This window comes from Onychomys torridus, chromosome X (genome assembly GCF_903995425.1).
Source record: "Onychomys torridus chromosome X, mOncTor1.1, whole genome shotgun sequence".
NCBI lineage: Eukaryota > Metazoa > Chordata > Mammalia > Rodentia > Cricetidae > Onychomys > Onychomys torridus.
Window position 1 is genome coordinate 53218900 of NC_050466.1, and position 16693 is coordinate 53235592.

General features: G+C 36.0%; 1 protein-coding gene across 1 annotated transcript; it reads left to right on the forward strand.

The window, feature by feature from the left end:
* Nucleotides 1-110: 110 nt before the first annotated feature.
* Nucleotides 111-15968, forward strand: Vbp1 (VHL binding protein 1). The gene is made up of 6 exons (XM_036175384.1): nt 111-249; nt 3208-3332; nt 6092-6158; nt 8539-8637; nt 12162-12300; nt 14912-15968. The coding sequence occupies exons 1-6, from the start codon at nt 160-162 to the stop codon at nt 14980-14982; spliced, it is 591 nt and encodes a 196-aa protein (XP_036031277.1). The 5' UTR covers nt 111-159; the 3' UTR covers nt 14983-15968.
* Nucleotides 15969-16693: the final 725 nt, after the last annotated feature.

The window sequence follows — 16693 nt, forward strand, 5'->3', positions numbered from 1 at the left end:
CACTCATACGCGTGTAGCCAATCACCATCTAGACATAAGCACCAATGAATACACAGATTCATAGGAAGAGAGGCGGTCCTGAAGGTGCAAACGATCCAATCACGGACGCCAACGGCAGCCGCCTCAGAAGGCAGTTATTTGCGCTCGGGCTTTCTTAAGATGGCCGCGGCTAAGGACGGATGTGGCTTAGAAGCTGCTGCTGGAAACGGGCGGCGGCTCCACCTAGGTATTCCTGAAGCGGTGTTTGTGGTAAGAGACCCTATTCCTTGGCGACTTGCTCTCAGTTGAAGATTGCTTTCCAGTCACCACAGAGGCCTGGGTTGTTTGTGGGGGGAGGAGGGGGACTGAGCTAAAAGGTCCCGGAAAGGAATGCCCGGCCTGTTGTCCCAACCCGCTTCTTGATTTTTCAGACCCTGTCGGGGGGGATGGCTTGGAAGAGTGGTAACCCTACCAGGGCCCAGAAGAGGGAGCTGGGAGGAGTACTGCGGAGTAGGACCCGGATGCTAGGCGGGCGTCCTTTGGTACTGTCCAGTTGTTGCCAGTTGTCATCTATTGTTACCAAAAAAAAAAAAAAAAAAAAAAAAAAGGAAAAGAAAAAAAGAAAAAGGAGCACAAGACAACTATGATGCAGGAGGACACTTAGTACAGTGAGTAGTCAGAACAGCTGAGTGGCACCCAGTCAGTTCGAGCAGGGTAATGGGCCATTTCCATGGGAATGGAACCAGACTGCCAAGAAAGTTAGCACGAATGTGAAATTCTTGTGTGTCTTGCTTTTAGGAATTGAAACCTTATGCAGTGGGTAACCGGCTGTGATTAGGTGTCTGAAACCATTTGGTTTTACTTACACCATTCAAGCCGTTTGGGTAAACAACAAATTGTATGCAGTTGTGAGAATTGTGGGGAATGCAATTGGAAGGTTTCATGTAACAGGGAGACCAACACAAATTCAAAGAGAAGGTAGAAGTTGTATATAATTTCTTATTTATTTGTGTTGAAGCACTGCTATAAAATCTTAGTGGAATTTTCCTTGACCTTTTGGTTTGCACCAAAAGTATATACTCTGTTTTATGTCTAACATTCCTCAAAAGACCCGTTTTTTTTTTTTAAACTTAAATCACATTTTATATTGTATATTTTAATTTGCTGGTGTAATACTTGTTTTGGGTATTCTCAGTGTGCTGTACTTTTAAAAATATCTTTCACTGGGCGGTGGTGGTACATGCCTTTAATCCCAGCTCTGTGAGTTCGAGGCCAGCCTGCCCTACAGAGTGAGATACAGGACAGGCACCAAAACTACACGGAGAAACCCTTTCTCAAAAAACAAAGCAAAACAAAATCTTTCAAGTGATTTTTACATGAATATTTTCTAAGGTTCAGAAATTAAAAGAGATTTTGCAAAATTTAGGAGAGAGTTGCTGTTGTTCCTATTTTGTAGATGTAGGTGAAGAAACCAAGAAACAGAGTCCCTGAATAATTTGTCCCAGATCACACAGGATATAAATGAGGTATCCAGATTTTGCATTTGAGTAGACAGGTGGGCTTCAGAACCTCTTTGGTCATGCTCTGTTACCTAGAGGTGAGGTAGTTATTTTGTGCTATTTCTCCTAATACTGCCACAATGCCTTATACGTAAGATTGTGTGTGCACACACACATTCCCATGTGTCTTAAATATAACATAGTAATCAGAGGTAACTTCAGAAGTTGAATTAATAAATACAGACCTTATCTGAGGGTTATATAGTCTTATCCTAAAATATACTTTATTTTTTGAGACAGAGCTCCACACTGTAGCCCAGGTTGGCCTAGAACTCACTGTGTGGACTAGGCTGGCCTCAAATTCATAACAACCCTCTTGTCATACTTTCCAAGAGTTGAGATTAAAGACAGACACAGTGATACCTGGTTCTGAAATTTTATAGTTAAGTAAAATGATTAAATATGGTTAAATATACCAATAAGATATAATAAGCAGCCCAATCTATACATAATTATTTTGATGTTCCAAAACTAATGGTAGTGGTATGATATTTTAACAACATGAAATTCTACATTACAGAGTATTTGAATCCTGCCCCAGCTTCCCATTTACTGCTTAGCATTGAGTATATAGGGATGATAATGTTTACAGAGTTATAATGAATAGTAAAACGTGTTCAATTGAATTAAAGCAGTAAGAAAAAATGACAAATTTGGCACACAATTTGCTCACTTCTTTAGTGACTAGGGCACATGAATAGGCAGTGTGTTTCATTGCTAGTAATTTTCATATTTACTACTAGGGGCACAGGAAAAATGTATAAAACAGGCAAGGTCATATATCTCAACCTATATATAAATCAGAATTAAAAAGAGAAGATAAGTTAGCTATGTAATATATGTAAACTGCCCCAAATGGTCTTATTTTTTGTCTTCTTTTGACACAGGCAGTATATAGCCCAAGATAACCCAAATTTGTTGTATGTCTGAGGCTGTCCTTGAATTTAGGATCTTTGTGCTTCTACTTCCTGAGTTCTGGGATTATAGGCCTGTACCATCATATCTAGCTTATCTATAACTTTTCTTCTGGCAGTACTAGGGATGACCTAGGGCTTCATGTCTGGTAGGCAAGTGGTATACCACTGAGCTCTAGCTGTACCTGTCTTTAATGTTTTATAATTATGTTTTTAATTAAAAACAAGTCTTTGGAAAAATTAGTTCTCACTAATGGAGTCTCATTGGGTTTATTAGACACACTTAAGGGTAGGCTCCATGCCCAGCAGTAGGTGGCCAACATAAAATGAATTCAATGATATTTTTGTAGACTTGTCTTATATTGCTTTGTTTGAGCATTTTTTTTTCTTACTGGCCTTTTGCTTGGATGTTATTTCAGATTTTGTGTTTTTATGGATTTGTGTGTGTGTGTGTGTGTTTCTTGTATTTTTTCTGTTTTTAAAATTATGTTGTGGGTGTTTTTGTTTTTTGTTTTTTGTTTTTTTTGTATTCGCCTGTATTTTAAAGAGAGAGAAAAGGTATGGAGTTGGGGTATTGGGAGGATCTTGGGGAGGGGAAATTATCAGAATATATTTTATGAAAAAAATTTTCAAAAAATTAAATAAAACAAGCCTTTGAAGAAAAAAACTTGTTCTTTTTCATTTTATAAACCAAGTGAAAATCAGATTTGTGATATGAATTTAAAATTTTATATGTATTATTTTTCATACTAAAGGAAGATGTAGATTCTTTCATGAAGCAGCCTGGGAATGAGACTGCAGATACAGTGTTAAAGAAGCTTGATGAACAATATCAGAAGTATAAGTTTATGGAACTCAACCTTGCTCAAAAAAAAAGGAGGTAATCAAAACAATTTCTACATTTAAAAACCATTATAATTATTAATTATATAAGTTGTACAAGCTAATGAATTTTATTCTGATATACTCATACATGCAAATACTGTGCTTAGGTCATATTCACCTTCCCTGATGCCAACTACTCTTTCCTTTTACTTTAGTCTGTTATATTTTGTTTAACATGATGACCTATATAGTTCTGTTAATGATGTTGCAAATGACATTTTTTTCATTCTTACTAATTGTTGTGTAATGTTCCATTTCCACATAAATGTATGTGCCATGCACACATACCTGTTTATCCATTCATCTGTTAGTCTTGGTTATTGTGAATAGTGCCATAGTGAATATTAGTATGCACACAACTTTTGCATGGTTACTTTATTTCTTTTTGGGTATGTACTTAGGAATAATATAGCTGAATCAGGTAGTATTTCCATTTTTTTTTTCAATTGTGTGTGCACATGTATATGTTCAAGTTCATACATGCCGTTGTGCAAGTATAGGTTCTCATGTGCCATAGTGCATTTGTGAAGGTCAGAGAACAACTTTCTAGAGTCAGTTCTCTTCTGCCACCTTGTTGAGGCAGGGTCTCTTGCTATTTCTGCCAATTTGTATACTCCAGGCTAGCCGATGTGTGAGCTTCTGGGCAGTTCTCCTGTCTCCTGGGCAGTTCTCATTTTGCCATCCTTAGATTACAGATGCCAGCCACTGTATCCTGTTTTTCTGTGAGTTTTAGGGATTGAACTTAGGTTGTTAGGCTTGCTCATCAGCAAGGGCTTCTACCTGCTGAGCCTTTTCTCTGGCCTCATCTTTATATTTCTGAGGAGCATTCATATTGTTTTAGATAAAAGGTATTATAATTTACATTCCTATCAGCAGTCTATAAGGTACCTTTTTTTCCCTGTATATCCTTGCAAGTACTGCTAATTAATTAATTAGTTTTGAGACAGAATCTCATATAGCACAGGCTGGTCTTAAGTGTGCTATGTAGCAAAGGATGACCTTGAGCAAAGGATGATCCTTCTGCCTTCACCTTCCAAGTGTTGGAGTTACAGGTGTGTACCATAAGGTCTGGCTTTATTTTCCTGCCATAGTGGGTAATTGAACCTGAGGCATCATGTGTACTAGGCAGGTGCTCTACCCTTGAGTTATATTGCTAGCCCTTCTTCTTTTTTATTTTGAAAGGTTCTTAAGTTGTCTTGATAAGTCTTGAACTTTCAGTCTTACTGCCTCTGCCTTCCAAGTAGCTGGGATGACAGGCCTGTTTTTGATGATAGCTGTTTTGACTCTGGTGAGATGGAATCTCTGTAGTTTTAATTGCATTTCATCTTTGCATGAAGTGGGGATCAGTATTTGTATGTCTCAGCTTCACAGCTTGGCCCTTTCCTACCTCTGGAGATCATATATATGTCCACACCCTTTTCTACTTTGTATCTATGAGAAGATAGGTAGTAATTCATACTGGGTGATTCAGAGGGCATCTAGATGATTTTGTACATTTTAAAAACCAGTGTGACAAATGTATACACTGAGAAAACATCACTGTGCTTTGCCTGATGTTTAGCTTATTATAATGTACTTGTGCTGAGTATGTATACCTGGAACAGCCCCATATAATACTACATAGGTGATTGATGTTTTCAGATTGGGATTAAATATGTTTGGATACATGTTTTTTTAAAAATTATAAAATCAGTCTTTAAATTAAAGTTTATAATCAAATGCAGAGCCTGTGAATAACTTCTACAGAATGTGGCCTGTTCTAGAAATGTTAACAACAGAGAGCTAGACATATAAAGTAAGGATTTTACACTATGTACGTATATCCATAGTGTTACATCTTACCTTTTTAACTTAAAAATATTTTATGCATATGAATGTTTTGCCTTGTCTGTGCATCTACATTAAAAAAAAATCAGAAAGAGTTGCTTAATGTTGCAACTCAAAAAGTTGAAAAAAAGAACAAACCAAAACCAAACCCAATCAACATCAAAAATAATAATGATAATTTTCAGAGCAGAAATCAACTAAATAGTAACAAAGAAAATAATATGAAGAATCAATAAATCTGGTTTGCATTTGACTGGTGCTTTTGGAGGTCAGAACTGACATCAGATCTGTAATGCGATTGTGAGCCACCACATGGGTGCTGGGGATTGAACTTGAGTCCTCTGAAAGAACAGTGTTCTAAACCACTGAGTAATCTCTTTAGTCCCTTAAATATTTTAATCAAATGTTTATGTTCTTAGTGTTCTCTGTAGCTGGTTTCTCTGGTCCTGCCTAGGCCTGCTTATAAAATAATCACACAGAGGCTTAGTAGTAATTAAAACTGCTCGGCCATTAGCTCAGGCTTACCATTGACTAGCTCTTACACTTAAACTCAGCCCATTTCTGTTAATTTATACGTTGCCATGTGTTCTGTGGCTTTATCTGTGTGTCATTACATGCTGCTCCCTGGATGGCGGGCTGGTAGCCTCTGTGTGATTGTTTTATAAGTAGGCCACAGGACTGCAGGGCCCAGGCAGGACTGGAGAAACTTCTACCTATAGTTCTCTATATGGTTTATAAATATACTTTGTAATATTTATCATAAATATTTTCTTATATTAAAATATTTAAATAAAATTTATGAAATATCTAATTTATATTTGTAAATAGTCTTTAAAGGACATATCAGTTGAAAATTGCAAGGCCAGTAAGATGGTCCTGATGTTTGCCTGTAAAATACTATGTTAACCTTTTTATCCCTCCTCACAGGCTGAAAGGTCAGATTCCTGAAATTAAACAGACTTTGGAAATTCTAAAATACATGCAGAAGAAAAAAGTAAGTGTATTTTTCTTTGCAAGTATAAGTGAATCAGAATTCTTTGACAGAGACCTGACTTCCTTGACTCTTTGATTATTGGTACTTAATTTATGCAGTAGGATTCACCCTACCTTCTTTAGCATATGCAGTAACATTAAAAATAGTATACTTATGTCAAAAAGATGTAGCCTTCCCCTAAAATCAAGTTTAATTCTAAGCTCCTCACTTAAATTACTTTTGTGTATAAAAATTTAATTAGAAATGATGTTAGGTACTTTTAAAATGTCTTATTCTGAGGTAGCAAAATTTAAGGGTGCTTTTATTTTATTTACTTATTTATTTTTATGGGTGTGATCCTGGTATATTGGCTTCATAAAAGGAGTTTGGGAGTGATCATTCTGTTTCTGTTTTGCTTTAATTTAAGAAAGATTTAATTTAAGAAGGATTGGCTGTAGCTCTTTGCTTTGTATGGCTCATATAAGTCTTCTTTGAATCCATCTGGTCCTGGACTTCTTTTTTTTGCTGGAAGGCTTTTATTTCATCCTTTCATTTCTTTTTTTCTTTTTCTTTTTTTTTTTCTTTTTGGTTTTTCAAGACAGGGTTTCTCTGTGTAGCTTTGTGCCTTTCCTGGAACTCACTTTGGAGACCAGGCTGGCCTTGAAATCACAGAGATCCGCCTGCCTCTGCCTCCCAAGTGCTGGGATTGAAGGCATGCACCACCACCGCCTGGCTCATCTTTTCATTTTTTAGGGGTCTGTTTATGTCATTGATTTTTTTTTTGGTTTAATTTTTGTGGTTTGGCTGAATCTATTCATCCATTTCTTTTAGATTTTCCAGCTTAATGGAGTACAGGTTTTTAAAATATTCCTTTATATTCTACATTTCTTTGGTGTCTGTTGTTATGTTTCCCTGTTCATTTCTGATTCTGTATTTTGGATCCCTCTTTTGTTTAATTGGGCCAAGAGTATCTAAGTTATGTTTATCTTCTCAAAGAACCAGATCTTAGATTTGTTGATTTTTTTTTTTTAACTATTTTTTTCTTTGTTTCTATTTAGTTGATTTCTGCTCTGATTTTCATTATTTTTTTGATGTTGGTTGGGTTTGGATTTGGTTTGTTCTTTTCCCAACTTATTAAGTTGGCATCCTTAAGCCATTTATTTGTGCTTTTTCTGATTTTTTTTTATTAAGAAAAATTTTTCATTCATTTTACACACCAATCAAAGATCCTCCTCTTACCTCCTCCTGTCCCTCCAGCCTCCCCTCCCAACCCATCCCCTACTCCCTCCCACAAGAAGGCAAAGTCTCCCATGTGGAGGTACATTCAGTAGAGGCACATCCAAGCCCCGTTCCTCAAGGCTGCACGAGGTAGTGGGCTCCACAAAGCCCAGTCATGCACCAGAGATGGATTCTGATCCTATCGCCAGGGGGCCTCCCAAGCAGATCAAGCTATACAACTGTCTCACCATGCAAAGTTCCTAGTCCAGTCCCATGTAGGCTCCATAGCCATTGATCCAACTTTCATGAGCTCCCTTTTTTAATGTAGGCACTTAGAGCTATAAATGTTCCTCATGGAACTGTTTTCAATGTGTCTCAGAGATGTGGTCTGTTTTAGAAAAGGTTCCATATGCTGCTGAGTAGAATGTATATTCTTTGGTCTTTGGGTAGAATATTCTGTAGATATCTCTTAGGTCCATTTGATATATGATGTCAATTAATTCTGATGTTTCTGTTTTTTATTTTTTTTGTCCAGATGACCTGTCTTTTGGAGAAAGTGGGGTATTGTGATCACCTACTATTAATAGATCGATATTAATCTGTATCTTTAAATCCAGTAGTAGATTTTTTAAAAAGTGAAATTGGGCACCCTAGAGTGGTGCACATATGTTTAGGATAGTAATATCTTCTTGGTTAACTATTCCCTTGATTAGAGTGATGTGTCCTCTTTATCTCTTCTAATTAATTTTAGTTTGAAGTCTATTTTGTCAGATATTAGGATAGTGACACTTGCTTGCTTCCATATCCCATTTGATTGGAGTACATTTGTTCATCTTTTTACTCTAAGGCCTTGCCTAACTTTAAAACTAAGATGTGTTTCTTGAAGGTTTACCATAACCTTCATAGCTGCAGGGATTTTTGTGTCCTTATTTTATGGATGAGGAACTTGAGACATAAATAGTGACATGCCAAATCTATACAGCTAGCAAGTAGCTGAATCAGAATCCATGTCAAGTCATTTTAGCCATTCATTATATTATTGCCATTTTTTTTGTTTTTTTTTTTGTTTGTTTGTTTTACAACTAAGTCTTCATGATGGTACTGTTTTAAATGTCTTGGGATTCCCTCCTTTATAACCTTGATATCAACTTGGCCTGTTTGTGGTACTGTCATTTTTTTAAAGGAGTCCACCAATTCAATGGAGACCAGATTCTTACTGGCAGATAACCTGTACTGCAAAGCTTTGGTTCCCCCTACTGATAAAGTGTGCCTGTGGTTGGGGGTAAGTAAATGTTATAGCCACAGCTACTATATTTGTAAAATAATGTTTTCTGACCAACAAAACTATTTTTTTCTTAATGTGTAATGTCTTTATCTCCCTTTGGTTTTAGAAAGAATGAAGGTGTAGAGTTCAAATAATCCTTATTAGAAACTGACTGGAATTAGGATTGTCTTTTTAAAAGATTGCACACATTTTAAGTTTTTTTTCCAGTCAAGACAAAATTGATCAAACCTACTCTTCTTGCTCTGTGTGTGGGGGGGGGGGGTGGTAAACTTAGGGCTTTGAGTATGATGGGAAAGTACTCTACCATAGATCCCACATTCCTCAGACCTTTGTTTTTTTTTGTTTTTTTTAAGACAAGATCTCATATGTAGCCCAGACTGTCTTTCGACTCAAAATCCTCCTGCCTTTGCTTACCAACTACTGAGATTGCAGGCATGCCACCATGCCCAACTACTTCTCTAGTTAATGTCTTTCGTCTTTTCAAAATGCAACAGAAGGAAGAGAGTAGGGAGCAGATATGGCTCATTTGGTAAAGTACTTGCTTTACAAGCATGAAAACCTGAGTTTAATACCCAGATCTTACATAAAAAAGGCAAGACATGGAAGACTTGGAAGTCAGTGGTCAGTGAGTCTCACAATAAAATGGAGGTGGCCTAGAAGGAAAAGCTAAAGGGGGTGGTGGCAAAGAACTAGGGAGACCTTAGGCCTATACTAAGAGACAGAGTCCTCAGGGAATTAACAGTAGTTTTAATACAATCAAATTTCTTTTTCCTGTTTTCAAAGTATATTTATATTCATTGGTATGCTGGCAAATGGCAATCAATTTAGGGACAAAGTGATGAACAGTTAGGGAAGAAAGGCCTTTATTTGTAACATTTGCTGATTTCTATGATATAATGCTCCGATTATTCCTGATGTGATGTCCTGGAATGTACAGTAGAGAAGAGGTGTGTATACAACTGTCATTCATATTTCAGTGAAAGATATTCCAAGATACTATTGTGCTACATTCCTCAGTAAACTCTTCAGTCCTAGTGTCAGTGGTGGTAGGGAGATACATTGCAGCACTGCTGCTAGTAGCCTGAGGATCTTTCTTCCCCTTTAGTGACTGCTACTAGATAAAAGTGGATCTTTGACTATGCTGCATATAATAACTTCAGGGATAAGTCAGCATGAAGCAAAGTTAGAGTTTATGAAGTATAAGCATCTTATGAGATGCTTCAAATCTAAGTGGGAGTGTTTGGAGAGAGAAGATGCTTAAGGAAAGGACAGTATCTCCAAGACATGGTCTCAAAAGAGGCATGCTTAAATAGTTTTACTAGGATAGAACCCATTTCTATTAACATTTATTCTATATTCCTTTTGCTACTTCCTTTCCTCTGGCATCTACTGCACTTGACCTTTACCAGATGCCTGAGAAACAGTAGCAACTACTAATTTACTTCCTTTCTCTGTGTATCAGCTTCATTCCTTCATAGTCCAAAATACCCTGGTATGTGTATATAAACCACATCTTTATTCATTATCAACTAATAGATATTTGGTTTATCTCTGTTTCGGCTATTGTGAATACATTTTTGTGCCAACTTATATTTTCAGTGTTCTTGAGTTATGTATGTGTCCTGGCTTTTAATGTTTGCTTGTTTGCTTCCTTTATGTCTTTGTTTTTTTATAAAAGGTCTTTCTATTGTAGCCCTTACTGTCCTAGAACTTGCTATATAGACCAGGCTGACCTCAAATTCACAGAGATCCTCCATCCTCTTCCTCTAAAATGATATTAAAGACATGAACCATTACATCCAGCTATTCATGTTATTTTTGTGGGTTTTTTGTTTGTTTTACTGTTTTTTAGTTATTTGAGGTTCAATAAGTACATGACAGCTACCCATCTTCTTACAGAATACAGAGCCTTGCATAAGCTAGGCAAGTGTTCTACCAATGAACTACATCCCTAGTCCCTATATTTTATTTGTTGTTGTTTGGTTGGTTGGTTGGTTTTTTTAAAGATAAGGTCTTCCTATGTGGCCCAGGATAACCTTGGCGTCCTATTCTTCCCACCTCAGAGTCTCAAGTGCTGGGTTAATGCTTTTTGTTGTGGGATAATGTTCTTGTACACTGTAAAGATTTGTCACTTGAACTGGTTTAATAAAATGCTTGCTGGCCAGTAGCCAGGCAGGAAGTATAGAAAGGGCAACCAAACTAAGAATGCTGGGAAGAGGAAGGGCGGAGTCAGGAATTGCCAGCCAGATGCAGAGGAAGCAAGGTGAGAATGCCTCACTGAGAAAAGGTACTAAGCCACATGGCTAAACATAGATAAGAATTATGGGTTAATTTAAGTGTAAGAGCTAGTCAGTAATAAGCCTGAGCTACTGGCCAAGCAGTTATAAGTAATATTAAGCCTCCAAGTCAGTTATTTGGGAAGTGGCTGCTAAATATTTGGGAATAGGCAGGTAGGAGGGAAACTTCTGCCTATGGCTTTTTGCTTCTTTGTTTTTGTTTTTTGACTGATTGTTATGTACCCCAGGCTTGCAACAAACTGTGTAGCTGAGAATAACCGTGAACTCCTGACCCTTTTTGCCTCTGCCTCCTGAGTACTAGAATTATAGGTGTGAATTTTTCTGTTTTTTTTTTTCCTGAGACAAACTCTTATATAGCACAGGTTGGCCTTGTACTTGGAATCTTTCTTCCTTAGTCTCCTGCATTCCAGAATTATGAGTTTCTATGCTAAGCTTTAATACTTGTTTGACAGATAACATATTTACATGCAATTTAAAAGGTAAAAAAGCACTATCTTAGTTATTTTCTCTTGCTATAACTCAGTTATCACAGTCTGGGTAATTTGTACAGAATTAGGTCTATTTGATGCATCTGGAAACTGGGAAGTCCAAGAGGATGCATCTGGTGAGGGCCACAGGCTGTATCATAATATGGTAGAAGAGATCATGTAGTAAAGCAGTAAGGTATACTAGCTTACTAATGCCATCGTGAAAATTCCTCCCTCATGATGTCATCTAAATTTGATTGCTTCCCAAAGACCCCAAAGTATATGAATTTGGTACTTTTCATTCTGGGAGACAAACATTAAATCTATAGCAAAGACCTCCTGTGAAAAGCCTACTTCTCCTTAGCACACTGTACCTGCCTTTAAAGTAATCAACAGTCTATTTCTTGGTATCCTTCAAGAAAAATTTTATACATACATAGGTAAAGACCATATCCATCTGCCGTTTTACAGAAATGGTAACACATACTGTACTACTTTTTGCCCATTTCATTTCATAATGTGTGTTGTGATTTTGTGTATTGATACTTCATTTTCTACATTTCTACTCAAGGGTCAGCAAGTTTTCTGTAAAGGGTCAAATAGTAATATTTTCTATTTTTCAGGCTATCTGGTCTTTGTCTTATGCTCTGCTGTAGCAAAGTATAAGACAATGGACTGGTTTGGTCCAAGGGCTGCAGTTTGCACACACTTGCTCTAATGTGGAGATTAAGTAATTGTCATGACTTTTTCTCTTCAGGCTAATGTAATGCTTGAATATGATATTGATGAAGCTCAGGCATTGTTGGAAAAGAACTTATCAACTGCCACAAAGAATCTGGATTCTCTTGAGGAAGACCTTGACTTTCTTCGAGATCAATTTACTACTACTGAAGTCAGTATCCTTTTAACAAATAAAAAAGGGGAGAAGAAGAAAGATTTTTAAAAATTCCTATATTACTTTCATGGGAAGAATGACTATTCCTAAATAAATGTGAAGTTGGGATTGCATAAGATAATGACTATCTTATTTGAATCAAAAAGTTTAGAGATAAATTAATAAATTTGAAATGCAGAGATGTGGACAACAGATTCACACTGGTCAATAAGTTCTTTTCAAATATTTTATTATACCTTTATAGTTAAATAGTTTAATTTCACAAATATTTAAAAGTCTTCTGTAAGTTAGGTGCAGTGATCTATGTTTGTAATCTCAGCACTTCAGAGGTAAGAATATTAATTATGAATTTGAGGCCATCTTGGGCTACTAGATAAGACTGACTTTAAAAAGTGTCAGCAATTTCTCCAATTCATAGGGCTAAGCCCTGTGAATCATGAAAATCAGTGGAGGGGCAAAATGTGCCAAAGTCTTTCCCTATTAAAACTGTACATGTAAAATAGGTTCATGATAACTACATAGCAATTGTAAATAAGTCTGTATATTCAGCTTCAAGGTAACTGAAAGTTTGGGAATGATAGATGTGTCCTGAAGTTAGGTCAGGGAATGCTTTTTTAGGAGGTAAACTTAAGCTATTTTGAGATGCAATACGGCATTTATAGGGGAAATTTGGAGGGGAAGGAATGCTTGCAACATGTTCTTTTCTCTTCTCTTGTCATTTCCTTTCTGTTGCTGTGATAAAACAATCTGACCAAAAGCAACTTAGGGGAAGAAAGGATTTATTTGGTATGTACTTCCAGGTCACAGTTCATCACTGAGGGAAGTCAGCAAGAATTTGAAGCAGAAATCATGTAGGATCACTGCTTGTTGGCTCTCCAACACTCATGCTCAGCTAGCTTTCTTATAATGCCCGTGGAATGGTGCCACCTACAGTAGGCTAGATCCTCTTTCATCAACTGATAATTAAGACTATCCCACACAGACATGTCACAGGCCATTCTGATCAATGACTCTAGGCTGTATCAAGATGACAGCTAAAGCTAAAGCTAACTGGGACGCGCTGCTTTATCTCTTCTTCCTGTTCCTGACACACTCACTCAAGAAAAATACCTGAGTGTTGTCCTTCAAACTTATTTCCTAACAACCAGGAGGAATTCAGTCATGTCAGTTTTTCTTGCTTATATGGAAGTGTTTTTCCCCATGAAGCTTTCCATATTATGATGCTACGTAGTTTTGGTGCTCCAGAATGTGCATGTTCTTTACAACATCTCCAGCATGAATTTACCAAGTCACACATCTGTCTTTTAGTCCTCTAGTTATGACATTTCAATTATTAGCTGTTGTGTATAATATATACATTATGCAGTCTCAAGTGTCTCTCACTAGTTTGATTTTATATCTCAGCCAGTGTCATCACATGCTATGACTTCCATTAACAGTTTCTTCTCTAGAACGGTGCAGATTTCAAATAGTTGTTTTACTCACCCCTAAAATGTCCCATGCCTTTTGTGTTTCCTTTTGTTCTTTCCTTCATCTATCTGTTCCTCCTACCTGGAATGATTTTAATTTGGAGATATTCCTTTATCCTTCATATTTCAGTCTAAGCATCAAAGCATTCCTCAACATTTTCTAATGCTGTCAGAGTGTTTTTTTTCCTTCCACTTTGTACATAGTACTTTGTTTTCCTGACTTAACCCTGAGCTGAGTCTCCCCCAACATGTAGTATGTAGTAGGTAAGTTCTTGGGTAAGGCAAAGATTTTTTTTCTGGTATGGTGCCAGGATCATCATGTGGCTAGTGATATAAATACTTGATTCAACTATGAAATGCTGAGGACCTAGGAGAGCTAGACCTTTTGGAAAAGAAAAGCTGTTAATTGTGAGAGAAAATGAGATGTAATGAAAGTCATCTAAGTTTAATCTTAGAAACTTAGAGAAGTGCTATTTATCATTGATATAATACTATATAAACTGGAAAAGTTAGAATAGTAGACAGACATTAATGAATCTAAGCTCCACTAGGGAAAGGGACTTCACCTAGCTTATTCAAGGCTTTGTAGAGTACCTGTTCACACAGTAGATACTTAGTAAACCCAGAGAACTGTAAGAGATAAAATTTTAGGTAATTGTACTCATTTTAACATTTTGATATAGAATCAGATTTTTGAAATTTTGTGAATGAAGGATTAGTTTTAAAACTTGACAGATATGAAAATAATAGAAAAAAATGAGTTAGGCACAGTGGTGTGTATACTACAGTTTTAGATACATGGGAGTTTGGGGTTGGAGTCTGATTTGAGCCCATGAGTTTCAGGACAACCTGGACAATACTGTAAATTGATGTCTCAAAAATTGTTGGGAGTATCTAGCACATTCATTAAGTGTAGTACCATAGTTGACTAGATATGCTAAGCAATTATTGATTGGGAGTCTTGATTTTTGTAGAAGTTAATTCCAGAATTTTCTTAGCAATTGATAGAATAACATGGCTGTCAAGAGTAGTTGCCACTAGTATTTTTATTTGTGTGACTTATGTATGTACTGTTCCACTGTATGGAAATTTGATTTGTTATCTTTAGAATTATATTTGTATTTTCTTTGACAATTGTTGCAGATATGGCTAGGGTTTATAATTGGGATGTAAAAAGAAGAAACAAAGATGATTCTACCAAGAACAAATCATAACACCAGCAATTGAAAATGTGGTTCAGGTTTCCAAACATGTTAAATAAGCCAGTGTTTATCCTTAAAGATTGATGTAACTTTGTTTTTTTCTTCCACAGCAAGAATAATTAAAATTTTAAAAACACCATTTTATTTATTTATGAAAACAAAAATTACTTTCAGATATTTTATGAAGTTAACAGTATTTTTTTCATGTTTTCCCTACAAAGTAATGCTGCTTTTGTTTTATTTTATCTGTTATAAGACAACTCTTAACTAAAACGGCCGAAAACTGTGAGGAATGCTATGGAGGCTGCTGAACGCTGGGCACCAGCACAGTTTACACAATTTTTTCTTTATTGATTGATGTCACTCTCACTTGATGTAGTAAACCTTGTAAAGGCAAGAAAGACAGTTTAATATTTGTAAACTTGTTTTTCTTTAGTACTTGTAGGACATCATCCTTTGTTGCTGTTGTGTTCTGTAAATGGGGTTTCATGCATTTCTGCTTAACTAGTAGCTTTTATGATACTCTAACCTTTTCAGAAAATGATTATTTACTTTCCTACACAGTTTAAGGACTGTTGACATATATAAAACTGAGCCCAAATAAGTGCACTGTGTCTTTGCAATGTCAGTATAAGGGAGACTTGATCAATGTGAGAGCACTACCCATTCAAAACTTTAAGCTAAGGTAATTTTATATTATGTAACAGTTCTCCAAAGCACCTTGAACAGGAATATTAACATAAGTGGAAATCTGCATTGCTTGAAAAGAGTTGTAAGCTTTTTTATTTGTGATAAAATTACATAGGAATGATAATAACTTTGGAAAGCCATTGGTTCTGTGGCAAAAGTACTTGGTGATACAGATTCTGGTAAAAACACATGCATGTTATTCCATCTCCATGTAGGAAAAGGTATACTTGTACGCTGTTTTGTACTTGTATTTTATGTTATTAAAACAGTGATATTAAAACTGTTGCTTGACACCTTTTTCATGTTAATCTTTGTCTTAATCTGTATAGGTTTCTGGCAAATACCATAAATCAGGTAAAATGGGCATTTATATTGTATGGGTCTGGAGACTGGCGAGTCCAATTGAAGTGTAAGGGCAGAGCCCTCATGATGTACTGATTTCTCTACCCCACCCCCCACCACACTCATCCTAATACATTGGGATATTGGACCTTATGTTTTAACATGAGAAAAACAGTTTAGGTGATACCTAAAGTTAATATGAGTCTCTTCACATTTTTAAGAGGTTCATTTACTTGTACCTAACTAGTATATTTTAAGAGCTTTTTGTATTTATAGAAGCAATAGAAAATCTCTTTGGAAGGAATACAGATAAACAAATGAGATTTTAATTTGAAATATACAAAACTTTTGTTTTTTATTAAATTTTTTGGATAATATATTTTGATAATAATTTTCCCTTCCCTCAGCTCTTCCCAAACTTTCTTGATTTACAAATTTTTTAAATTTTAGAATTTGAAGTTTGTAAGTACTATTTTCCCACACTGCAGTAAGTATATTGATACAGGATGTCCCTGTTAATACAGGAATGGTATTTCTCTTCTGTAAACATCTATTTTGTTTTAAATATCTAGAAAGATTAAATATGAATTTGTAGTTGATATAAAGAATGTGAAGAAAAAAAATGAGCACTGTTAGTCCCTAGTAAATTAAAGATATTTAATCTTACCTCTATAAAATCATTTCTTTCATA